This window comes from Lycium barbarum, chromosome 2 (genome assembly GCF_019175385.1).
Source record: "Lycium barbarum isolate Lr01 chromosome 2, ASM1917538v2, whole genome shotgun sequence".
NCBI classification, from domain to species: Eukaryota; Viridiplantae; Streptophyta; class Magnoliopsida; order Solanales; family Solanaceae; genus Lycium; species Lycium barbarum.
The window spans coordinates 150,229,200-150,248,318 of record NC_083338.1 but is presented as its reverse complement, the minus strand read 5'-3'; the positions used below and the strand labels follow the sequence as shown (position 1 = coordinate 150,248,318).

The window sequence follows — 19,119 nt, the reverse complement described above, 5'->3', positions numbered from 1 at the left end:
TTCTTTCAATTCACAATAAATTAGTCATTTCTAAAATATCAATTTTAAGCAACACATTAAATAATGTATTTTTTTTTATTGTAAATAGCTTAGGTTTAGAAGATAAAAGAACAATTCGAAGTCTTTTATTACAGCAATATTTTGAAATCCTAATCTTAAATACAAAACAATCCAATTTTCTGCAAAGTACAAATTAATTACAATAACTTTTACAAACCAAGAAACAGATTCTTCCCTCTGACCTGATTATAAAAATGTCGAAACAAATCACTTCGCATACACTTGGTACGAAGAAAAAGAAATTAACTTGTAGAGTCAACTGTTGTTGATTACTAGATTCTGACCCAAATTCCCTTGCTTGGGATGTCCTGATGAACCACAAATAGAAGATAGTAACCGGGTGGTGCTAATTTACCCGACATTGGAAAGACGACACTGACTTGATAGACAAATTGTCCAACCTGTCCTACAAGTCCTCTAGGAAGTACTAACATTCTTTGATTCATAGTATTTGAATGCGTATTAAAACCGGGTGCAACCATCGTCACTTTGATCGAATCTCTGTTTAGTAACCCGGAAGCAGTAAATTGAATGTCAACACGTTGGCCATACGTAAATTTAAGGTGCGAAGCGGGAGACATGATTTGTGGCCGCAGATTAGCAGATTCCGCATCCAAATAGGATGGTGAAAATGCCTCTAAGCTTAAGTCTGTTGGAAAAAGAACTCCGGTGAAGTTGTAAAACTCATTTGGATTGCTACCACCAACAAGAATCCGACCATCTCGGAGTAAAACTGCTGTTGAGTGGTACATTCTAGGTATGGTATTCGGATTTTGTACCTCAAATCTAGAATCAGATGGGTTATCGGGTCGGTAAATCACCGGACTCAAGACCGGATTCCTAGCAATTTGCCATCCAGCAGTGCCCGATGCGGCTCCATTGATGATCAAGACATTTCCGTTTGGTAAAATCACCATGTCACCCATCGTTCGAGCCAATGGCATGGTCTCCATGGTCCACTGTGGATTCGTGTCGGTAATAGTAATCCGCCCACACGTGTTTAATGCATCCACAAAGTCACCTTTTGCTGCTCTAGGGTATGAACCTCGTGGTGCTCCGCCACACACCAACACTTCAGCTTGAACCGTTTGTGATCGCAAGTTCTTTAAGGGAAGAAGAACTGCAGAACCGGTACTTGGATAATTTCTTGGGTCGCCGCCAGGTATTTGTGGGTATGCTTTCACCACCGTGTTCGTCGTGTAATCAAACAAGATAGCTCGGTCATTGGCGAAAATGAATAGATTTCCATCCACATTCAGAAAAACAAACGGGTAAAGATTGTTTTCCTCTCTAGGAACATTAGTTTGTTGAAGAAAGGGTAGGCTAAATACTTTATATGTGGATGCAGTCTTGGGATAAAACTCATAGTTAAACGCGTCACGACCCCCAATGGTAATTTGCCTTCCGTCGGGAAGAAGATGATTGGTGGAATACCATCGACTTTGAATTAGGGATGCTCCCATTTCCTGCCAGTCACAAGTGCTGCACGGTTTGAAAACTCTCACCATTTGCTTACCGTCGTTGAAACCACCAGTTTGGACCAAAGTACCGTCAGAGGTAGCTGAGCCAGATGAACACCACACATCTGTCTGGACCATGAGGGGTCGTATCGAATTAGTGGACACGTCGTACTCAACAGAGTGGGCAGTGCAGTCGACTTTCAAGGCGAGGTCATTAGGGTTGTTACGACAGGTGCCATTAGGCAACGAGATGTTCGATGCGCCAAAGTCAGTTCGGTCGTACATGATGACTTTGTCGTTGTTGAGGAGTTGCATGTGCATGGCTGAAATCCCAATGTTGGACATAAGTAGCTCCCACTTGCCACCTGCAGCATAAGCGAAATTCAAGTGACATGATAATAGCAGAAGCAGAGGCAGCTGCCAAAGAATGTTGTGTACAAGACTTCTTGTTTTAGTCATCATTAGCTATATATGTTTTTCTTTTCTCTGTTTTGTTATGAAAAAATAGAACAAAATGCAAAGGGAAGGAAGAGAGCTTTGAGGAGTATGATGTGCGGTGTTTGTGTTGTTGTGAGAACAGTCTATGGGGATGTCCTTTATATACTATTAGGATGGTGCAGAATTAAGCAGCGGTTTGCATAAAGAATGCATGCTACGGGTGGTAGGTTGTCGGGGGATGAAATAATAATAATGATACGACATTTCTTAATGCATATTAGACACTAAGAGGAATTTAATAAGGATTTATTATTAGAACTGGTCAACCCCATGATGTTGTACTAATTGTTATCTCTTTGTAAAGATTTACTCCAATGATCCTTAGATTCAAGATTGTGAATCAGTTTGGTCATGAAATGTTCACCCTTTCAATCTTAAGTAAAAGTGCAATTTTTCTAACAATTTAAGCTTTTAAATAAATGGTCATACACTTCAAACAAAAGAAAAACATTTTGGTTTAGTGAATCCGTAAGTATTTATGGCTTTATGCATGCCAAAAAATGGCTAAACAAGACAACCTGTAGAGACTTCTATGGTTTAATTATTTATGCTCCAATTCATTGCACTATGGGCTAGCTTATCAGTAAAAAGTCAACGGCATGTAATTTTCTCTATCAAAATTTGTGTTTATCTGAAAAAGAATGTGAATAAGGATTCTGGGACCGCGTACCTCTGTTTAATTTATTTTTGTGTCGGGGGTATTTCTCAGCATGACAGGTCAAGGAATATCAATATATATATAGTATCCATAGGTTGTATACTTGAAGTGCTTTTAACTTGGTCGAATTATTATCCTCTCCATTGAAGGAAAAAAATAATACTAGTATGTACTAACTAATGATTGAGTAATATATATAAAAAAAAAAAAAAAAAAAAAAGGTCTGTGGAATTCATTAATTTTGTCAAAGATCTCTCTTGCCCATAAGCCTTTGGGTTGGTTTCTGTTAGGAGTACATATTAATTTGTCTTCATTCTTAATATCCATTTGATTCCCATGCATGGAATGTATTCAACGTTTGTTTAATGGATAATGCTCATCGGTAGTTATTCGTGACTCCTTAATGCACAATTAATGACAGATGCTCTATCTTAACTTATCTATTTTGGAAGACAAATTAGAAATATTTATTTATATTATTTAATAAGAAATATTTACTGATTGTCATGACTCAAGCTTATATATGTCACATATTATTCGTTTTTTGCCAAAACTCACACTGTTTTATCCTTTAGGCTACGTCAGATCGAGCTACAAAAACACGGATGATCATGCGAACTTGAGATGTGTCTTTTGAAGTTTTTCATTTTTCTCTCTCATTTCGACATATGGGTAGCCTAAGGTGTCACGTGTACCTCATCTTCTGAAGCTTGTCAACCTAAAAGTCTGTCAATTCTGCACCTGTTCCCATTAGCCCTCCTTCTGTCAGGGGCATCACACTAATAACCTAGAATAAATGATAAGTAACATTTTATACCATTAATAATAATAAAAAAGTAATTAACATGCTATAACAAATTAATTAAATTACAGTTATAATAGAAAAAATAAAATTCTTTACACTAGTTTAACTTAAATCCTACACTCATCATGACGAATTAATAAAGTAAATGTTTTTCGCCTGGCTGGCTGCACGTCGTACATAACATTTTTGCAAATTATTTAATAAAAACGTTGTATTCCCTACCTTTTAGTCTATCGGTATATCAACTACCATTCAAATATACATTCTTGATTCGTCTGATCTCAATCATGAAATTCATTCCACCTTTCTTTTCGCTAAATGTTTTCAGTTTGTTCCCTGCAGCAGCTTATGCTACAATATATGTAATACTCCTTTGTACTTGTTAGAAATGATATAAAGATATGAAAACTTTTGATATATATCCATAAAGAAATATTACATGTATAAGTATTATTTAGGAGAACACGGATAAGTTTCTTCAAGATTAATCTAAACCAAAACGTGTCCTGCAAATTGATTAGCCAGTAAATTTTGGGAGGCGTAATAAACAAAAGCTAGAAAGAAGACTATTTAGAAAAAATATCTTATTTCATAAACATATTAATTCTCTTAAGATCCAACACTTAGTTTAGTTTAATTTTACTTTTAAATTAAACTAAAACTTGTTACAAAAGGAGAAAAAGTACCCCTCTACCTCAATTTTACTCTCTGTTATACTTTGGAATTATCGATACCCCAGCGGATAGCAAATAAGTTTGTGTTTGCCTTGACCCTAATAGAGTTTAAGGGTCAAAATCTTAACACATGGATTCCACGCCTTAAAATACTTAACGATGTCCAAATTCACACCTCTACTTTTGATGATTTAAAAGTATCCTTCATTATACTTCAATTTGAAGTTACTTTTTCTTTAAACCTTTCTGGGAATATTTAAAATTTTAGCATTTGGTCAGTGAAAAATATGGATACACATCAAATATTTTACTTTTTTATTATCAATATCTATCTATTTTACCAAAAAAAAAAAAATGCAAGTAGCACATATTCGAAGGTCTTCCTTAAAAGAAATTGCATGTCCTGGGTAGACTTTGCACGGTCAATAATAAAAGAGTCGAAAAATAAGTAGTTTGAGAAAAAAGTAAAATAAGAACGTAACTACATATAAATCTATACAATCTTCTGAAATTGATTACAGTACATGAATAAAAAGGGAAGAAGTATAGTGACGCTATATATATATATACATATAGATATACACACGCACCCCCTGGTTGGAGAAGGAAAAACTAATTTAAAGCGTACTGTGTGCAATATTCGACAGAATAACATTAATATGAGTTCAAATAAATTTTTTTCTCATTTAACCTCTTAGACCTTCATAATATTCTTGTATAATTAGCAGTTTTATCGATTTTTTCAAATAACAAACCCGTTGAAATGTTGCGTTTGAATTTTGATCCATCATTAATAATGTTTGGAAACATGTGGTAATATATCTATTTATTACTTAACATGAGTATTAAGAGTAAATTTCACAGTTGGATCATAAGTTGGGATGAGGCTCCTCTCCATTTCCACTCTCTCCATTTTCTCCAAGTTTCTACTTAGATGAGAGACACGTGTCATAGTTAAGAAATAAAGGTTAGGATTTAACTGTCCAAAACAAAATCTTAATCATGGTTAGAATAATAATTATTTCCTTTATTTACTCTAAAAAAATTTGGCAATCCCACAATTCTAGCTAAAATATTATCTCATTCATAAATAGAATTAATTTTTTCTCATTTTTCCTTCTTTATTACGAGTTCCTTTTTTATTTTTCTTAATTACACATATCATGAATATCTACATGTGTTCAAATTGTGTAATAACTCATTTATAATTATATTTTTTTGTAGGATGTTTAAGACATGGCAGCACTTACGATTCTTATTCTATTCATTTTTATAGCAATTTTATTGCTAAAAATTCTCTGTAACTATGACTTGTATCAAAAATAAAGAAAATTAACATCATACATATTCCTACTTCCCACTAAATTAACGATGCCGATTTCTCTTATATTTGATAGGAATGTAAAGATGAATTAGGGAAAAGAATATAGAAATTGTAGTTTAGTACCTATACAAAAATAAAAATAAAACCTGTTATTAAAAAAAAAAGGAACTCATAATAAAGAAGGGAAACTGAGAAAAAATTAAATATATTTATTAATCAGATAAATATTTTAGCTAGAATTGTGGGATTGTCAAATTTTTTAGAGTAAATAAAGGAAATAATTATTATTCTAACCATGATTAAGATTTTATATTGAACAATTAAATCATAACATTTAATTCTTAATTATGACATGTGTCTCTCATCCAAGTAGAAACTTGGGAAAAATGGATAGAGTGGAAATGGAGAGGAGCTAAGTTGGACGTTGGAACTAAACTGAAAAGCATTTAGCGGAAAGCCGGAAACAAAGGTAAAATTAAGTTACATGCTTGAGATCATCAGACAAAATCAGGAATGAGCATTGAATTTAGACAATATTAATTTCTGCAGTAGTTGACAATAACATAACCCAAAATGATGGAATCGGAATACAATTTTCTGAAATTAATTAATAAATAAAATTTTCTATAAGACGTGCAGCCTTTAAGTTTATAATATCAAGCAGCTTTTTAATTGTTTAATTAGTCGCTCATCAGGTCAAACCTTTTTCGTACAAATACAAATTTAAATCCTTCAAACCTCCGACAATAGAAGTCCTTAGTTTATCTTTTACAATACAATAAATTGGAATGTCTTCAATAACAAATAATGCAATTGTCTGCTCACAACAACTTTTCCAAAAACAAGCCGAAAAGGATAATAGTTCCTTTTGACCTTATTATAAAAATGTCATAACTTGTAAATATCAAAATTACTGTCTTCGCATACACCTGGTAGGAAGTAAAAGAAAATTCTGAAAATAATATGTAAAGTCAACGCTTGCTATTGCACTGGCCAGTTAGTCATCTCCTCGTAATAGTGTCTGAATACATCAATTTTTTTACTCCTATTACAGCCAATAAGAATATATAAATAATATACAAAATTTTAACATTAGAGTTTAACTTTCTCTTTTCAGTAGAGTTCAAAATTTTAACATGACAGTTTGATTCCATTTCTTAGCAAAACAAACACGTACGGTAAATGGTGCTATCAATAGACCTCATAATTAAACGTTTTAAGGCTACGGTACAGAAAGGAAAAAGGGTGTTATATGAGCTAGAGTGGGGGAAAATAACTAAAATGAACAACAGGTGGAATATAAATGTACTTTGCCATGGTTTTGTGATATATGAGATGATAATGAACATTAATTAATTACGGTTAATTATGAGATAAAAGAATTTGTAAGTCGAAAAAGTCATTTAAGAACCTGCTTATTATTTAAGAATATCAAAATGGATATGCGAGGAGAGTATACCAAAGGTTGTATACTTCAAGCTCTTCTAACCTGGTCGAATATTATCCCCATTGACAAAATAATAATAATAATTAAAAAAAAAATCGAAATAGAAAAAATAAGTACATAGAATTTTATTAAATGGATTTGTCAAATATCTCTCCCGTTCTAATAAGCCGTTTGTTCATTGTTTCGCTATCAGTTACTTATTGTTTTCATTCTTAATGAGAATTTGATTCCCATTGTATGAATTATAATATTCTTAATTTCGGAAAGCTAATATTTTATATTTCTAATTACTTGTTATATATTCGTTAGCAAAATATTAACATAAATTATGCCTCTTCGCTGCACGTAAGAGAGAATATTTTTGCAATTATTTCAAAGCATTGCATACTCTCTAGCTTTTTAGTTCATCGGCAGATCAACTACCATTTAAACGTCCAAATTCATTTAATTTATTTTACCATTGTTTCCGCTAATTGTTTTTAGTTTGCTCCAAACTCTTGGTACCATATCGTAGTATTTTCGATCATTTGACAACCAGATAAAGAATTATGAGTATTAATTAGGAGCCATCTTGGAAGATTAATTGGCCCCCAATCATTATTTAGGGACGGAACAAAACTGTGATCCAATTATTATTTTGTTTTAAGCAAGTTACATGGTAAGGTAAGGTCTAGCCTCCCTTACATGTACTTCTTCATTTTTAGGATTAGTTTTTATTATTAATAAAAAGGTCACTAGACACCATGTCTAGTAACTAGTAGTATAAATTATGTTTTTAAAAAAAAAGTCACGTAACAAATTAAAATTGCCAATACAAGAATATTAATTTGAAGGTTAAAGTTAGGGGGATTCTTAATATCTTGTCCAATCCATGTTATAAGCAATTCTATTTACTACTAAGGAAAGTTCCAAATATTCCTAATACGCAACAACATTTAATTTTTATACGCTAATATCGTTATCCTTTTTACTAAATATACGACTTGATTTTTGGGGAAAAAGTCAGTGTGATCAATCTCTCCTTCGATCTGGCACCTAGATAGTGGAAGGTTATTCCACTGCAATGCTGGAAGAGAAGAGTACATTGCATTCCGGGGGCCTTCAAAAGCTATCATTCGTAGGACGAGACGCTTATAACATATGCCCGTACATTCCTATACCTGACTTTTGGGACTAAGTAATGAGGATGATTGTCTGATTAGCCAGCAAAGTTACTAAGCTGGTTGACTATACTCGAGCAGAGCTCAGACCTGAAGTCGTGGTGGTTGAGCTCGTCGTGGGAATTAGGAGCTAGCAAGACTATCTATGAATATAATAATGGAATTTTTACGCGTTATAGCTATTTCTAATACATAATTAGTGGTAATAACTACCTTTTATTTTAATTACTAATAATAACTAAATACTTTTCTAATTTAACTATTATAGCTACACAGTAACTTTTAATTACCATTTCACAAATACACCTAAAAATTAGCACCCCCAATCTCATGTCCCCTTGTAATGGTAACAATATTAATTACTTAATATACATTACCATTCTCTCTCATTTTTCATAAATTCTTACCTTTTTAAAAAAGGAAAGAATCTTTAAATGCCCAGTGAAATAGTCGTCTTCTTCCTCTCTTCCCCCTTCTGCAAAAATTTCACTTCCATTCTCACCAATCAACAAGTTTTTTAGGGTTTTGAGAAGACGAAAAATATGTGTATTTGTGTATGTTCTATGATATAACTACCAATTGTTGTGGTTGGTGGTGTATTTTTGTAAGTTTTTTTTTATATATTTGTGTATTTTGTTCAAATTAATTCCATCAATTCATCTAGTTTGAAATACACGGGTGACGCAAATACATGGTAAGTTTTCTTCTATATATTTATATATTTTGTTCAAATTAATCCCCTCAAATACATGGGTGATGCAAATTGTTACTCACACAAATACATGAGATTTAATATAAAATACATGGGGTTCGATTGAAAACTTAGCAATTGTGGGATTGTCAAACTCCCAAAAATTTGACAATCCCACAGTTTGATTCCATTTCTTAGCAAAACAAACACGTACGGTAAATGGTGCTATCAATAGACCTCATAATTAAACGTTTTAAGGCTACGTTACAGAAAGGAAAAAGGGTGTTATATGAGCTAGAGTGGGGAAAAATAACTAAAATGAACAACAGGTGGAATATAACTGTACTTTGCCATGGTTTTGTGGTATATGAGATGATAATGAACATTAATTAATTACGGTTAATTATGAGATAAAAGAATTTGTGAGTCGAAAAAGTCATTTAAGAACCTGCTTATTATTTAAGAATATCAAAATGGATATGCGAGGAGAGTATACCAAAGGTTGTATACTTCATGCTCTTTTAACCTGGTCGAATATTATCCCCATTGACAAAATAATAATAATAATTAAAAAAAAAATCGAAATAGAAAAAATAAGTACATAGAATTTTATTAAATGGATTTGTCAAATATCTCTCCTGTTCTAATAAGCCGTTTGTTCGTTGTTTCGCTATCAGTTACTTATTGTTTTCATTCTTAATGAGAATTTGATTCCCATTGTATGAATTATAATATTCTTAATTTCGGAAAGCTAATAATTTATTTTTCTAATTACTTGTTATATATTCGTTAGCAAAATATTAACATAAATAATGCCTCTTCGCTGCACGTAATAGAGAATATTTTGCAATTATTTCAAAGCATTGTATACTCTCTAGCTTTTTAGTTCATCGGCAGATCAACTACCATTTAAACGTCCAAATTCATTTAATTTATTTTACCATTGTTTCCGCTAATTGTTTTTAGTTTGCTCCAAACTTTTGGTACCATATCGTAGTATTTTCGATCATTTGACAACCAGATAAAGAATTATGAGTATTAATTAGGAGCCATCTTGGAAGATTAATTGGCCCCCAATCATTATTAGGGACGGAACAAAACTTTGATCCAATTATTATTTTGTTTTAAGCAAGTTACATGGTAAGGTAAGGTCTAGCCTCCCTTACCTGTACTTCTTTGTTTTTAGGATTAGTTTTTATTATTAATAAAAAGGTCACTAGACACTATGTCTAGTAACTAGTAGTATAAATTTTTTTTTTCAAAAAAAGTCACGTAACAAATTAAAATTGCCAATACAAGAATATTAATTTGAAGGTTAAAGTTAGGGGGATTCTTAATATCTTGTCCAATCCATGTTATAAGCAATTCTATTTACTACTAAGGAAAGTTCCAAATATTCCTAATACGCAACAACATTTAATTTTTATACGCTGATATCGTTATCCTTTTTACTAAATATACGACTTGATTTTTGGGGAAAAAGTCAGTGTGATCAATCAATCCTTCGATCTGGCACCTAGATAGGGGAACGTTATCCCACTGCAATGCTGGAAGAGAAGAGTACATTGCATTCTGGGGGCCTTCAAAAGCTATCATTCGTAGGACGAGACGCTTATAACATATGCCCGTACATTCCTATACCTGACTTTTGGGACTAAGCAATGAGGATGATTGTCCGATTAGCCAGCAAAGTTACTAAGCTGGTTGACTACACTCGAGCAGAGCTTAGACCTAAAGTCGTGGTGGTTGAGCTCGTCGTGGGAATTAGGAGCTAGCAAGACTATCTATGAATATAATAATTAAGAACCAGTTTTTTTGAGAGAGTACTTTGCTCATGTTGTTATCGATCATCAAATAACTCAAGAAATTCGTGCTTGAATGTCGACATAAGAAGACTCTATTCAGTTCATATAGCAAATCTATTTATGGTGGAAGAATCTCAATAATAAACTAAAATAAATAAATTAATAGTAACATGTTATTCACTTTACTTATTTATTGTCCCTACATATTTCATATATTGTTCAAAGGATCGTTTAAGTTTTATGCATCGATCATGTAAGAAGCCTCGATTATACCTCAGAAATATGGTAAACAACCAGATGTGTTGGGTAAATTACAATGACAGTATAACCCTTATATCCTTAATATATATATATAATTTATATCTTATTTAGAGAAAATATTATATTCCATCGGGGCCTTTCTCTATCAATTAAACTTGCATGTTTTAACTTAATTTTCTTCCTTATTTAACGCTGCAAAATTCAAAAAAAGGCATTCAGTTTGAAAGGGAGTGTCTGAATTGACTTCTTGTTGTTTTAATAATATAAATAATTAAATTTCTAAATAAAAAGATTTGATGTTTTTTCATATAAATTTCAGGCTAAGCCAATTATACGCTATAATCATTGCATGGTTTCATATAGTCAGGGCACACACGCAATATTAATTAAGCAAGCTATACCAAATCACCTGATTAATCGGGAAATTAATTATAGCATTAATTAAGCAAGCCATAATTAAGCTGCTTTTGTATGCACGCACGTTTTGTTTCCTGTCATTTGGCAATTTATTCTAATCTGTTCGTTGTGTCGTTCTTTTAATTAACACTAAATTAGTGGACTAGTAATTTATCAATTTTAAGCAACGCATTAATATAATCAATGTGTTTCTGGTGTACGCACAATTGGTATAGAAGATAAAAGAACACTTCGAAGGCTTTTATAATAGCAATATTATTTTTGAATATTTAAAATACAAAACAACCCAATTTTCTGCAAAGTGCTAATTAATTACAACAACTTTTCCAAATCAAGAATTAAATTCTTCCCTTTGACCTTATTATAAAAATGTCAAAACAAATCTTCGCATAAACCTGGTTAATTACTAAATCCTGACCCAAATTCCCTGGCTTGGAATGTCCTGATGAACCACAAATAGAAGATAGTAACCAGGTGGAGCTAATTTACCCGACATTGGAAACACGACACTGACTTGATAGACAAATTGTCCAACCTGTCCTACAAGTCCTCTAGGAAGTACTAACATTCTTTGATTCATAGTATTTGAATGCGTATTAAAACCGGGTGCAACCATCGTCACTTTGATCGAATCTCTGTTTAGTAACCCGGAAGCAGTAAATTGAATGTCAACACGTTGGCCATACGTAAATTTAAGGTGCGAAGCGGGAGACATGATTTGTGGCCGCAGATTAGCAGATTCCGCATCCAAATAGGATGGTGAAAATGCCTCTAAGCTTAAGTCTGTTGGAAAAAGAACTCCGGTGAAGTTGTAAAACTCATTTGGATTGCTACCACCAACAAGAATCCGACCATCTCGGAGTAAAACTGCTGTTGAGTGGTACATTCTAGGTATGGTATTCGGATTTTGTACCTCAAATCTAGAATCAGATGGGTTATCGGGTCGGTAAATCACCGGACTCAAGACCGGATTCCTAGCAATTTGCCATCCAGCAGTGCCCGATGCGGCTCCATTGATGATCAAGACATTTCCGTTTGGTAAAATCACCATGTCACCCATCGTTCGAGCCAATGGCATGGTCTCCATGGTCCACTGTGGATTCGTGTCGGTAATAGTAATCCGCCCACACGTGTTTAATGCACCCACAAAGTCACCTTTTGCTGCTCTAGGGTATGAGCCCCGTGGTGCTCCGCCACACACCAACACTTCAGCTTGAACCGTTTGTGATCGCAAGTTCTTTAAGGGAAGAAGAACTGCAGAACCGGTACTTGGATAATTTCTTGGGTCGCCGCCAGGTATTTGTGGGTATGCTTTCACCACCGTGTTCGTCGTGTAATCAAACAAGATAGCTCGGTCATTGGCGAAAATGAATAGATTTCCATCCACATTCAGAAAAACAAACGGGTAAAGATTGTTTTCCTCTCTAGGAACATTAGTTTGTTGAAGAAAGGGTAGGCTAAATACGTTATTTGTGGATGCAGTCTTGGGATAAAACTCATAGTTAAACGCGTCACGACCCCCAATGGTAATTTGCCTTCCGTCGGGAAGAAGATGATTGGTGGAATACCATCGACTTTGAATAAGCCCAGCTCCCATTTCCTGCCAGTCACAAGTGTTGCACGGTTTGAAAACTCTCACCATTTGCTTACCGTCGTTGAAACCACCAGTTTGGACCAAAGTACCGTCAGAGGTAGCTGAGCCGGACGAACACCACACATCTGTCTGGACCATGAGGGGTCGTATCGAATTAGTGGACACGTCGTACTCAACCGAGTGGGCAGTGCAGTCGACTTTCAAGGCGAGGTCATTAGGGTTGTTACGACACGTGCCATTAGGCAGCGAGATGTTCGATGCACCAAAGTCAGTACGGTCGTACATGATGACTTTGTCGTTGTTGAGGAGTTGCATGTGCATGGCTGAAATCCCAATGTTGGACATAAGTAGCTCCCACTTGCCACCTGCAGCATAAGCGAAGTTCAAGTGACATGATAATAGCAGAAGCAGAGGCAGCTGCCAAAGAATGTTGAAAACAAGACTTGTTTTTGTGGCCATTAGCTATTTTTTTTTCTTTTCTTTGTTTGGTTAGGACAAAATGCAAAGGGGAGGAAGAGAGCTTTGAAGAGTATGATGTGTGGTGTTTGTGTTGTTGTGAGAAGAGGCTATGGGGATCTCCTTTATATACTATTATTAGGGTGGTGTTTCTTGGGAGAAATTATTCTCTACACATATAATTAAGCCAGTAATGGTTTGCACTATAAATAATTGCTACCGGTGGTAGTTTGTCGGGGGGAGAAAGAATAATATTGGTAAGACATTTCTGAATGCAAAATTGACTTTGGGAGGATGATTTAAGAATTTATTAATCAACACCCTATGCCGTTGCACTAACACCATTAGCAAAAGAAAGGAGCCAAGAGATAATTGTTTGATGATATAGTACATCTAGCCGTTCTTTTCATGGTTGCTTACGAATCATATTTGACAAACATACCTAGAACTACTTTTGAAAGATAAATTATGGACAAATTCTAGCTAAATAACTTTGTACCTCATGGCTACTTGACTATAAACTCCGCTTAAATGCATAATATTTATATACCATTTTATCGGTTGTCGAGAAGTGCAAAATTGTATATATGGATACGATTTTCATTTTGTATCTTTATTAATTGGATTTTTTTTTTCTTTATGATTCCTATTCCAAACTCTTCGAGATGTGTTTCTGATTGAGTATTCCTTGATCATTCCGTCCAAAAAGAGATCTACCAAAAAATGCTACTATCACTTTGTAAGGATGTACTCTGATTATTACATTGTGAATTAATGCCTCAGCTTCAACATTGTGAATCAGCTTGATCTTGAAATATTCACCAATTTAGTGATTATTATTATTATTATTATTATTATTATTATTATTTATTAATAATAGAAATAGGGAAAAAAGTCCCACAAAATTTTATTAAGTGGATTTGTCAAAGATCTCAGTTGCCCATTATAAGCCCATATATAATCTTGTTCGTTGTTTCAATATCAGTTAGGCACTTGTTTGTTTTCATTGTTAATATTAATCTGATTCTCATGGGATGTAGAAATACCTTTAATTTCGGCCAGCAAATATGCTCTTTTGCTATAATCTATTCTTTATATTATATATGTTTTAGTACGTCTAAATAAAGCTAGGACCTGACGAATGATCAATTTAATATTAAAATAATGTTGCACATAATATATAGAGAATATTTTCTCAATTATTTAAAAAACATTGTATCCTATAACTTTTTAGTTTATCGGCATATCAACTACCAGTCGAATGTCCAAGTTAGTTTCTTATTCACATTCTTGATTTTAAATTTTTACCATTGTTTTTGCTTTGCTCCCAGCTTATGGTACAATATCATATTTTCGATCTTTTGACAACCAGATAACGAATCATCAGTATATTATTTAAGGATTCATCTTGGAAGATTAATTGGCCCCCAATCATTATTAAGGTATGGACCAAAACTTTCCAATTATTATGTTTTGTTTTAAGCAATTAAGTTGATAAAATTGTCAATACCCGAATTTGAAGGTTGAAGTTAGAAAGAAATGCATGGTTTTGGCCTTATATGTTGAGAGCGAAGCAAATTTATCCCTCTTCAAAATTTTCATGAATTTTGTGAATAACTCTCCCTGCTAAAAACCCGTGAATTTCCGACAGAAATTTTAAAAAAAAAATCGTTCAAAAATGGCTTTTCAGAAGCTTTTTCAACAAAAAATTGTGTGCTTTTAGTAATATCCGTTGAAAGTAATACTCTTGTCCCTCTTCTTCATCGGCTTCTCACCCAAAATCAAGGAACAAGCTTTCTTTGTCCTTAGATGATTTATTTCTTCTCTTCAATTTAACTATAAATATATTTTAACATGCAAACTCTCTATACTAATTGTCTATGTTACTCGTGTTTAGTGGCAGAGCCAGGATTTTCACTAAGGGTTCAAAAATATAAAAGAGTAAGAAACGAGGAAGCCAAGGGGGTTCAACATCTACTATTTAACACCTCACTTTTTTATAATAAGTACTTATTGAAAAAAATAAGTACTTTTGGAGAAAAATAAGTTTGGCCAAACAGGCTATTCAACTATATATATCTGCCTTTGCTTATAAATAAATCATAAACATGATCTAGTTCGTCCTGTAGACATCCCTAATCATAATAAGTAACCTTACATTCCGTCGCAAAAAATAAAATCTCAACTTGGTAGTTATATATACTCGATGCAATAATGCAACTCTTTACCATAATTTTAAGGTTATCATTTCTCATTTCTCAAACATATTCCGTGGATCAAAACTTACCAAGATGATGAAATGAGAAGATAAGAAAGAAGAAAGAGACAGGAAAGTCAGATAGCTATTTGGTCCGAGGAGGAATAAGGAGTTGACTGGATAAACTTTATTTATTCTTCAAATTTTCTTCGTAATCAATTGGCATGGAGTATATTACTTATACAGTATAATATTTGTACTGTGATGAAATAATGCAGAAGTAATTGCACATACAATTACGTCATTGTGCACTAAGTAGCCATGACTAACCACCATGATCAGCAAATCGATGAAAATACTATGTATCGTAATCGTACAATTAAAAATATTAGTTTATTTAAATATTTCAAGGGAATAAGTGCAAATTAAATTATGTGATTATCTAAACAACGAACAAACAAGAGAGATCTTTGACAGATGGGGAATTAAATTAATAAATCTATAAATCTTATCCTTGCTCTAAATTATAGGAGTAATTAGTACGTATTATTATTCTTTCTGTTTTGGGATGATATGGGATCAAATTAAAAGTACTACTTACTTGAGATATACATTCCCTGCATGCATCAGTTGACCTGTTGTGCAGGAAATATTCACTCATACACCCAAATATTAAACAGGCAAAAAGTTACTCCTACTTACCATGTCTGATTTAAGAGCCTGCTTGGCTTAGCTGAGTAATTTCTTATATTTTCATCGCTCTCCATGTTTCTATGATTTTTTTCTTTCTAGTTTCTTTGCTTTAATTTAACTAAGGTGCACTGGACTATAAGTTTGGAGTCACATACATATAAATGAAAAAGTTGGTAAGGTGAGAAAAGGGAAGGTCACATTCAAAGTTATTGCAGAAAAGTTATGCATACATATATAGGTTAATTCAGGAATTTGAAGTTTATATATAGTAATATTTTAATACAAACACAAAGTATGAACAAAAGCAATTGGGTTCTGTCATGGTGATCTAACACAATCACAAAAGTTAGATCACTAAGTGAGAATTTGTGGAGATCAATTACTCCATTTACAACCGAAGTGGAACTATTCCAAAAGAGACACAGTATATGTGGAGGTTATAGAAACGAAGAACATGTTTCCCAAAGAAATGGAAATCAAACAACCCCTGCAACTTTATTGAGAAACATAAACTCAAATTCTACTGTTAAAATTTGTATATTAAATGTATTTTAGTTGGTTGTGAACTTGTGATAGACAGTGAAATTGTCATAAAGAATCACCCTCAAAAGTAACAAAGCTCAGTGCAGTCAGACACCACAAGGAGAGAAAACTAGCCAGCTGGTCCATGCAATAACATGAGTTGACTTTTTCTGTTGTTTCATTAGAGATGGTGTTGACTAAATCCTTCAAAATATTCCTAAGCTCTATTTCCCATTAAGAAATGTCATCCCAGTATTCTTTCTAGTTTCTCTTCCGACAAACTGTCGCCAAACGAAATTATTTTCGCAAACTAATTCTTTGATCCTGGCACTATCAATGATATATTTCAAATAATACAATACACCATCCCAACAGTATATAAAGGACCCCCGTCTCACACTTTCATAACACTTCTTCCCTCTCCTCAAAACTCACATTTCCTCTGTTCCTCCTTTTGTCTAAAATTCATAGCTAATGGCGACTAAAACAACACTTCATCTTTTCGACATTATTCGGCAGTTGCCTCTGCTTCTGCTATTATCATTTCACTCCAATGTGGCTAACGCTGCCGGTGGCAAGTGGGAGCTACTCATGTCCAACATTGGCATTTCAGCCATGCACATGCAACTCCTCAACAACGACAGAGTCGTCATGTACGACCGTACTGACTTTGGTGCATCCAACATCTCGTTGCCTAATGGTAAATGTCGCAACAACCCTAATGACCTCGCCTTGAAAGTCGATTGCACTGCCCACTCTGTTGAATACGATGTGTCCACCAATTCTATACGACCCCTCATGGTCCAGACTGACGTGTGGTGCTCCTCTGGCTCAGCCACCTCTGACGGTACTTTGGTCCAAACTGGTGGCTTCAACGACGGTAAAAATATGGTGAGAGTTTTCAGACCTTGTAGCACTTGTGACTGGCAGGAAATGGGAAATGGCCTAATTCAAAGTCGATGGTATTCTACCAATCATCTTCTTCCCGACGGAAGACAAATTACCATAGGCGGTCGTGACGCTTTTAACTACGAGTTTTATCCCACGACTGCTTCAACCAACAAAGTATTTAGTCTACCCTTTCTTCAACAGACAAATGATCCAAGACAAGAGAACAATATTTACCCGTTTGTTTTTCTTAACGTGGACGGAAATCTATTCATTTTCGCCAACGACCGAGCTATCTTGTTCGACTACACGAAAAACACGATAGTTAAAACGTACCCACAAATACCTGGTGGCGATCCAAGAAATTATCCAAGTACAGGCTCTGCAGTTCTTCTTCCGTTAAAGAACATGGGGGCACAAACGGTTCAAGCTGAAGTTTTGGTGTGTGGTGGAGCACCAAGAGGCTCATACCTCAGAGCGACAAGAGGTGACTTTGTCGGTGCATTAAACACGTGTGGACGGATTACAATCACCGATCCAAATCCACAGTGGACCATGGAGACCATGCCGCTAGCTCGGACGATGGGTGACATGGTAATTCTACCAAACGGTAATGTGATGATCGTCAATGGAGCAGCAGCGGGAACAGCCGGATGACAAATTGCTAGGAATCCGGTCTTGAGTCCGGTGATTTACCGACCCGATAACCCATCTGGTTTCAGATTTGAGGTACAAAACCCAAATACAATACCAAGAATGTACCACTCGACCGCGGTTTTACTTAGAGATGGACGAGTTCTTGTTGGTGGTAGTAATCCAAATGAGTTCTACAACTTCACTGGAGTTCTTTTTCCAACAGAGTTAAACTTGGAGGCATTCTCACCGTCCTACTTGGATCCAAAATCTTCTAATTTGCGGCCACATATCATTTCTCCCGCTTCCGATAGTAAAATCAAGTATGGACAAAGTGTTGATATTCGGTTTACTGTTTCCGGATTACTAAACACAGATTTGGTCAAAGTGACAATGGTTGCACCTGGGTTTAACACACATTCAAATACTATGAATCAAAGAATGCTAGTGCTTTCAAGTGGAAAGGTGAAAAGGAATGGAAAGTTCACTTACCAAATCAAGTCAATCTTCCCTAATTCGGGTAAATTAGCTCCACCCGGTTACTACATGTTATTTGTGGTTCATCAAGAAATACCAAGTGAGGGAATTTGGGTCAAGATCCAATAATTGGATTTTTGATTTCCTGGAAACATTCTTTTCTTGATTTTGAAATAAGTTGTTGTAATCATGATTGTAATTTATTTGATTGTTTTGTACTGAAGATATGACAATAATAAAACACTTGTTACCCAGTTTAATTTCCTCATCATCTTAAACTAGTCTTGTCTTTGTGAATTATATCTCCACATGTCTGTTTTGTGCAAGTTGCAGAAAAAGAATAATAATGCCACTAGTGATGGACCAAAACAAGAGATAAAGAGAAAAACTAAGAGTGCT

The 19,119-nt window shown here is 34.3% G+C and overlaps 2 protein-coding genes and 1 pseudogene across 2 annotated transcripts; 1 reads left to right on the top strand and 2 right to left on the bottom strand.

Annotated features, from left to right (window-relative positions):
* Positions 1-332: 332 nt before the first annotated feature.
* Positions 333-1,982, bottom strand: LOC132623812 (aldehyde oxidase GLOX1-like). The gene has a single exon (XM_060338628.1). The coding sequence runs from the start codon at positions 1,980-1,982 to the stop codon at positions 333-335; it is 1,650 nt and encodes a 549-aa protein (XP_060194611.1).
* A 9,684-nt stretch (positions 1,983-11,666) lies between these two features.
* On the bottom strand, positions 11,667-13,313 carry LOC132623801 (aldehyde oxidase GLOX1-like). Its single transcript, XM_060338620.1, has one exon. The coding sequence runs from the start codon at positions 13,311-13,313 to the stop codon at positions 11,667-11,669; it is 1,647 nt and encodes a 548-aa protein (XP_060194603.1).
* Positions 13,314-16,869: 3,556 nt separating this feature from the next.
* LOC132623792 (aldehyde oxidase GLOX1-like) lies at positions 16,870-18,918 on the top strand (annotated as a pseudogene).
* The last annotated feature ends 201 nt before the right edge of the window (positions 18,919-19,119 follow it).